The sequence below is a fragment of the Sorex araneus genome, chromosome 1 (assembly GCF_027595985.1).
Source record: "Sorex araneus isolate mSorAra2 chromosome 1, mSorAra2.pri, whole genome shotgun sequence".
In the NCBI taxonomy this organism is placed as follows: domain Eukaryota; kingdom Metazoa; phylum Chordata; class Mammalia; order Eulipotyphla; family Soricidae; genus Sorex; species Sorex araneus.
This window is the reverse complement of record NC_073302.1, coordinates 421,927,832-421,936,309: the sequence shown is the minus strand read 5'-3', so window position 1 is coordinate 421,936,309 and position 8,478 is coordinate 421,927,832. Positions and strand designations below refer to the sequence as shown.

The 8,478-nt window shown below is 36.4% G+C and overlaps 1 protein-coding gene across 1 annotated transcript; it reads right to left on the bottom strand.

The window, feature by feature from the left end:
- Positions 1–536: 536 nt before the first annotated feature.
- Positions 537–7,526, bottom strand: LOC129402454 (hyaluronidase PH-20-like). Its single transcript, XM_055129096.1, has 3 exons — positions 6,585–7,526; positions 5,674–5,763; positions 537–1,154 (listed from the first exon to the last, which is right to left on the bottom strand). Exons 1-3 carry the CDS (start codon positions 7,524–7,526, stop codon positions 537–539), a joined length of 1,650 nt encoding a protein of 549 aa, XP_054985071.1.
- Positions 7,527–8,478: the final 952 nt, after the last annotated feature.

Genomic DNA, 8,478 nt, shown 5'->3' with positions numbered 1-8,478 from the left:
CCCTTATTTTGAATAATATCCTAGTCCATTTTAGTTTATTAGTTAATGATAATTAAAGGATAATTTACTTATGAAAAACGTTTTGATAAAAAAAAAAAGTGGCCAGAATATTAGAAAAGCGGATAGGGCTTGTATCTGGTGAACTATGGTCCTATATCTGGCATCCTATAGGGTTCTTCAAACAACAATGGGTCTAATTAATTCCTGAGCACAGAGACAGGAGTGATCTCTGAGCATCACCAGATATGGCCAATCCCCCCCTCCAAAAAGAGTAAACTGTTATTAGGGGCACTCTTTATTCACATTTCAAATATCAAAGTGATATAAAGTTAACTGGGACTACAAAAATTTAATCTGAGTAAGCAAAATATTATACTGTAAAGGATATCAATGATACAGTGTGCATATACTCGGACAGCTTTTCCTTGGTTGTTATTGAGGATGGCTCTTCTGACATCAATGGGTATGTTTGATAGGATTTTTAGAAAAACTAGAGTCTATGTGATAAAGAGGAGTCTGTGAGGTCAATTAGTTGACTAGAAAATCCTTTTTCTCTTAGTGGTGGATGTGGTGGTGGCAGGTGTGGTGATGGCTGTGGTGGCAGCTGTGGTGGCGCCAATGATGGGGGATCTGGGGATGGCTGTGGTGGTGGTTATGGCAGCGGGTGTGTTGATGGGTGTGGTCTTGGTTGTGGTGGTGGTTATGGCAGCGGGTATGGTGATGGCTGTTGTGGCAATATCTGTGGCGGTGGTTTTGGGTTTCGTGGTACTTTTACGTCTTCCTCCTGGGTCTACAAAGGCTGATATGCAAATTTCCTCATTAATGCAGACCCTTATGTTATTAACATTTTCTACTGCATCATTCTTCTTACAAGTGACATTGGCAAAACAGGTGCAATCAAATTTGTCAGAAAACTGCTGTAGGTCTTCAATTGAGGGCTCCCCATATACTATGAACTTGTCACAGTATGCAAACTTAATAACAAAATTCTTCGGGTTCAGGTGAAGGTAGTCATTTGAATTCCAGTCTTTCCTCGTACAGAATCCTCGATCTTGGCAGAGTGCTTGGTGACACATTTTAGCTGCTAGAGTGACGTTGATTAAGTAAGGACTCAGTGTCTCTCTCTCAAAAGTTTTTAGATTTCTGCAAGCAACCTGTAAATTTTTGGAAATTCAGAATATTGAGGAACAAGTTTGTTTACATGTGAATTCATTTATCATTAGAGACAGTGTATGAAAGCAAGAAAAACAAAAGTAGACCAAAAATATGGAAAATTAATCTTTATGGTTATAAGATATAGCATTTCAAATATATTTTGTAAACATCTCTAAGTGTATTTCACATGCATTTCAGGCCAGGTAATAATTGATCAGGCTTACCCTATCTTAACTTGGGCCTTCCTTAGTATTTGATGAATTTATGGGCCTGGGGAAAGGTTATTGTGCCAGTGAGCAAGAGTTCTGGGCCTATCTGTTGAGGATATAGCCGTAATTCCACTGATTAGAATATAAATCAATTTTAGAATCCTTAATTTTTTGGATGGATAGGGTTCCTGAGTGATATTCATGAGGGTCCCATGTGCCACCAATACCACTCTGTGTGGTTGTGAATGCTCGTGAACGCTCTTGTAGTGACCTAAGGTTCTAAGACACCTCTAATATCTCTGTCACACACAAATACATACACAACACACATAAGCTGCACTACCTCCTCAGGACTAGCATTGAGCTGCTGTTCTGGTTGACCAAACTCAGGGAGAGGCCCCTAAACCTTCTGAGGAACACTTGGAACCCTCATGAACACCACTCAGGAACCCTTCTCATGCCAAACAAAAGAAAACAAAATAAAAACATGGAATTACATTATTTTTTTCATTCTCTAACCATTAATTCATTAACTCACAATTATTACAATTGTTGGCTTTCATAAATTGCCAATGAGTCAACTGAAACATTACAAAACAAGATTCTATTAATGACAAAGGTCATTAAAAATAAAAAGTAAATTTTAAATGAACGAAGTAGCATTCAAATAAAAATAAAATGGGAAATGTAGGAGATATATATGTAATGAATTCCAAGGGTGACTATAGTAAGGCAGTATCAGTGGTAGAAAACAATCATGTTAAAACTGAAGGACTGGGGCAAAGAGAGAGTACATGATTAAGGCACTTGCCTTGCATGTGGTCAACCCAATTCCCCCCTTGGCACCCCATATGGTCCTTAAAATTCCACTAGGAGTGATCCCTGAGTATAAATGGGTGTGGCCAAAACCAAAAAACACTTAAAGGACTATCTCTGCATAAATAAGACTGGAGATGCTCTGAGAATTATGATAGAAAAAACAAGTTAAGATTAAAAAAAATTGAGGGTGGAAAATTAAAGTTTTTATCATGTCATATTAATTGTGAAATGTGTTCTTTATTCTTCATTAAGGATAAAGTTCACAGTACTGTTTAAATAAAGGAAGCAGCATGGATAATTTAAAATGTTTTCACATAGAATAATAGAGCACAGCAAGTAGAGCATATAAATTTGGGGAGACACTGAGGAAAATTAGAATATTACTGAAATTAAAACTTTTTAACTTTGACCAAAATAGTAGTACAGAGTGCTGGATGATTTCTTTGCACGTGGCCAAACTGGGTTCAAATTAGCAAATCCTATATTATACTCTAAGGCCCACAAGGAGTTATATCTGTGTGCTGAGTCAGCAGTAATACCTGTGCAGTATCGGATGTGGTGAAAAAAACAACAATTTTTTTTCATTTGTATCCTGACTTTTGAAAGTTTTTGATAAAATATCTATTCTTGTAAGCATCTAAATAGGTCTCTCTCTGTAAGTTATTTTTTTTTCTATTCTCTATTTGGTGATTAAACCAGAGAAAATAGAAGTATTCTAAATAGAAAGAATGACTGATATCATATTAAAAGAATTTCAGAGACTACAGTTATTTAAGTACTTTTTATAAATAAGATAAAATCATGATCATTCTGATGGACAATAGAACACACCGTAGCTTTATATCTTATAGAGTAGCCATTTCTCTGTAGTTACTAGAAAGCAAACCTTTGCAATGACATAATTAGGCATTCTCCATGGCATATGGAACTGACCACCTTTTTTACCACTCTATTCCGTGTGTAAAAACACAAATAAGAAAGAAAAGAAAGGGGCGCCACACCAGGGAGTTTGAATGGCGATAACGAGGCAGGCGAAGGAAGGAACGGAGCCAAGATGGTTGGTCTCACCACAGTTTATTTCAATCTCCTCTCTCCATTCTCCTCTGATTCTCCTCCTGCTTCTTCCTCCCCCATCCTACTTCATTCTCTCTCTCTCTCTCTGCATTTCCCTTGGAACTCGCCCCCAGCCCCCTCATACAGCTACCTTAAATCCCCCACATCCCCTCCAGATGTGCAGGCCAGGGCTTACACAATAGGTGTGGTTACAGTCAATAGGGGGTAAAGTTCTATCCCTTAGGGGATGCTTTCACTAGGACAGAATCTCTCTCAGCCGGACATCCACCCTAGAGCTGGAATCCCATGGGTGTGCCTCTCCTTTCTTTGTCCAACTAGCATATAAGTATTCATATTATAAATCATTTTGTATGGACATAGCAAGAGACGCATTAAGCTTATAGAATTGCTCTCTGGGGGTCACCTCGATCTCAGACTACATTGCTCAGGCCAGATCAGTCTTTCCTAGCCCTAGCAGGGCCCTAGTCTCGTCGTTGCTTTTGGATCATGACATGCCCATGACCAAGCTCTTAACATATAGTTAAGCATTAGGCGCTTTTGCCAGGCCCATCTCGATGCCAGGGTAGCACACAACTCACCGCTTGCCCTGGGTCCGTCCCGTCCCCCGTTGGGACCCTGATTTTGAGGGTGCTAGGAAGTAAGGCCAGCTGAGGCTTAAGTCAAGAAAGCAGATGCCCGGGAATGAATAATATTTGAAGCCAATTAAATCCCATGTTACCAAAGCATATTAATAAATGTCTTTCTTTGTCCATACAAAAAGGATATTGTTTTAAGGTAAACTATTCAAAAGACATAAGAGAGGAAAAGACAATATTAACTTACAATACAAGTACACTTGTCCTAGCAAGGTCTGACCTTACAAATTAACAGAGTTTGATTAGAGGAAGAGCAGATAAACTGGTAGAAATGGTTACAGATAAACAAAGGAATGGGAGTGACTTGGGAGCACTTTGATGGGCGTGACTGATATACCTAAGCTCCTTGTGGCAAGGGGAGAAGGACAAACCAATGATATCCAACAATTCCTTCCACACTGTGCTTCCATCACATTGACACTTTTCCCTCTTTCTTGAAAAGCACATTCTAATTTCAAAGCCATTACTCATGTCCAGAAACATGGTCCCTAATTTCCATTAATTTTAAGTCCAAATTTACCTCATTAGATTGATCCACTATGACTACCTCATATAGAAATATCTAACTCACACCTCTCTTTCCTACCTATACTATTTCATTGCTCTTAGTGGCATATATCACCACTAAACCGATTATATGTGTGCCACATGAAAATGAGTCTACCTGTGAAGGGATTTTGTTATGATCTCAGTTACATTTCTGGACCATAATCAAATTGTCTGTCATTTAATCATATTTACTCTTTAACAAGACAAGTGCTCATATTATTTCCCTATTAAAAATGGTAGGGTGAATATTTCAGGTTGTATAATTATATAGATTCTGACTTTTACTACTTAGGCACGAATTATTAACATATACAGTCATAGATATCAAAACCAATGAGCATGTTTATATTGTCCCAAAAATATATTTTTAAAAACTAATAACAGATATGGATTTCAGTGATAGAACAGCAGGTAGAGCATTTGCCTTGCACTCGGTTGACCCAGGCTTGACTCCTCATTCCTTCTTGAAAGCCTGGCAAACTACTGAGAATACCCCACCCACACTGGCAAGCTACCCATGACTTAATTGATAATGCCAAAAACAGTAACAACAAGTCTCACAATGGAGACATTAATGGTGCCCACTCTAACAAATCGATGGATGAGAGTGCTACAGTGCAATAACATATTAAATTTTAATTTACAATATAAAACATTTTATAAGATACTATTACTTTGAAGTTTTAATGTTTTTAAAAATCTAATGCATTACTAGTCTAGTAGTAGAAAAACAAATAAAGTCAGATAGATTTGACCAAGGTCATTTTTTGCTTATCTCTACAATACGTTATTGCTATTCAGTAGAAAAATTAGCCAATACATAGTAAATAGTAATAATTCTTTTAAGAGTATTCCTATTACTATGCAAGGTAGCAGATAAATAATCCTGTACTATGTCATAAATTTGAGATTATAATTTCACTTTTTTTGTATAATTTCACTTTTGATTCATCAAAACAGTCTAGAGAATTTCAACCAATTTCACTTTTTGTTTTTATTCTCCTTTAATCTTATTAACAAAGTTTATGACTGATCTTTTTGCTGACTAAAAAGTAATAGATTTCTCCCTTATTAAATAAGTGTACAAAAGCTAGGATGATTGATTCAATTATTTTCACTGAACATCTATCACTATGTGCCAAGGCATAACACTTATTTCATTATTCAACATTGCAATCTCAGTACCTTAAAAAACAAAGTCCTTCACTCTATTTACTATGAATTCAACTTACCTCAGTTTGGGCTATCGCGTAGCTTCCCCATATAACAATTCCTGAGGCCCCAAGAGCCAGAGTTTCACCAATTGTATGCACAAGGTCAGTCTGGCAAATGAGATAGAAAGAATTAACAGAAGTCATATGAAATTGTCATTCATAGAAAAGGAATACCATAACTAAGTATGCCAAGCCAACAATAATTTAACTGTCTTCTTATCACTTATTACCATTTTACACATTCAAGGTTCTCCTATATCCAAAATACATGTCATTATGTTAATGTCTTCTATTGTCAGGAAAGTAAGCACTTCCAAGTTAAATAAACCGAATTACTACATTCTCTAAACTATGTGTTTCCGTGGACAGCAGACATGATTAAATTATAAACTAGTCAGAGCCTTATTTTATACTTGTTCTGAAAAATAATTATGTAGGCTTGTTCCTAAAAGCTATTGAAATGAATTTTAGGAGCCGAGGGATCACAGGTTGGGTAGGGCACTAACCTTGCAGCCAGGCTACCCAGGTTTACAGCACTCCATCTCATGCCGTCCCCAAGACCTATCAGAAGTGATCCCTGACTGCAGAGCCAGAAATGTGCCCTGAACACTGTCTTAAAAATAGAAACAAAAGCAGATAAATTCTAAGGCTGGACAGACACTAAAAAGCACAGAGCTCCTGCCTTGCAAATGGCAGAACTGGATTTGGTCCCTGGCACCCCATCTGGTCCCTCAGTCATCTCTGGAGTGATCCCGAATACAGAGAGAGAAGCAAGTCCTTGGTACAGTAGGATGATGCGTAAATAAATAAATAAATAAATAAATAAATAAATAAATACGATATAGTTTACTCCCTTCAAATATGCAGTCCAATTCCACTAAATAGCATTGTGAAAAATTTCTTGTAGTTACTTTACCTGATTTACTTACCTCAGAAAGAAATAGTGTGCTATTATCCATATAAACTGAACGCATGTATACAAAAACCGGAAGTGGATTATCTCTGTTGCGTACTTTAGAAATCCGTAGGGCTTCGTTAATGCGATTTCGGGAATAGAGTGCAGCCTTTTGACTATCCCTTAAAATTGAACTCAAATAAATGGATGGGTAAAGGGCAGTGGTTTCATTCCATAACCAGTCGAGCTCATTATTTCTTTTCTTCTCAATTTCAGGGCAACTTCCACTGTAGGGATCGTCACGATAATAATAGTTGTAACAATCAGGGAAATTGTGATAACCCCAATAATTTTTTGGTCGAAGTCTCTGAGCTAACTGCAAAGTCTTCAGCATATAATTCTTTGCTGCGTATTCAAATTTTTTTTTGGCTACAATCTCGGCATCCGCCTCAGTAAAGGTTGGGTGAACCTTCTTAACCAAGTCAATTGATTTCTTCCGGTAAGCCATTCTATCACCCCTGTTCCTTATCCAGATAGGTTTCCACTCTTCTAAGTCTATCACAGCCAAGCCCAACCTATCTTCTGGGAAGTGACGGATAATATCACTCTCGGCCTTCTGCAAGTGTGCATTTAGATCTCCCGACTGAGGAATTACTCCGTATTTTTCCTCTTTTGTTACTAAGTTTAGGTAGGGAAACTCACCAATGTTATCAACGTAAAGTAAGGTAACATTTTGACCTGTGACACCGAATCTGGGGTTTCCTATTAATGAAAAGATGCTCACATCCACAGAAATCTTATATTTATAGAAACATACATCATTTGGGCCATTCCAGGCTAAGACATAAGTTGTATTAGAGACAATAGGAGGAGCTCTGTAATCCTCAGTCAAGAAAATTGGAAGAAAAAAGAAAATGAACATTGCCTTGGATACTCCACTGAACTCAACAAAGCTCCTGACCAACAGCACTTCCATGGTCTAAGTAATGACTATTAAAATCACTTCTTCCTACACTGTTTGTTTTAATCAAAAATTAATGGAAGCAATGAGCATAGAAAAGAGATAATGAGCATGTCCCATTTAAAAATTATTCTTCACGCATCATGTTTCAGATCTGTCTTGAAAGTTGCTCCTCTATAAGTGAAAACAAAAAAAAATGTGTAGATACATTGCATTTCTGTAACAGGGATGAAAAAATTTTCCATCTTCTGAAAACTTGGATGCCTAAAGTTTAATTTACATATAATTTTTGAATATGGAATACCTAATCCTGTGTTCAAACACTTATGTGTTTGAATCAAAATAATTCTTTCCTAATTTATATTCTATAGTACCTTGTATATTTTTAATCTCAAACCATTACTGAGTTTACAGAAAAATTAATATAGGCATTTATATTTTAATCTCCCAGGCAGTTAAAAATTGTTTCACAAGCAATATCAGGGATATATCCTTTGAATTAAAATTATCAGAACACTTACTCTGATTGTTACTTATGAAAGACCACATTGCAGTTATCAACACATCCTTGATATGACTTCTCAGAATTGTGAGAAAGTATTATTTTGATGAAGCAAAGGGAAAAAAGGAGGACTCAAAATCTTTCACAGATAAAAAGTCAGAAGTTTGTTCAATTTTTGAATCAACTAAAAGTTCTTTAATTTTTTTGAAGAACAAGTGTTCTTGAAAATACTGGTCTTTTATATCTTTAAAAAATGTACTCTCAGGTTTAAAGTTAAAAAAACATTTTATGGATTTATGTTCCACTGAAAGGAAGGGTTCTGTCCTTGTTTCATTCCTTAATGCACGATTTTGGTCTCATATTCTTTGTTAAGCAAGATTTACTGTCAATCTGATAATCAACACATAAAGTAAACATATGAGATAAAAAATAGTCCATCTAAGGATGAAAAATTAAACTATATAT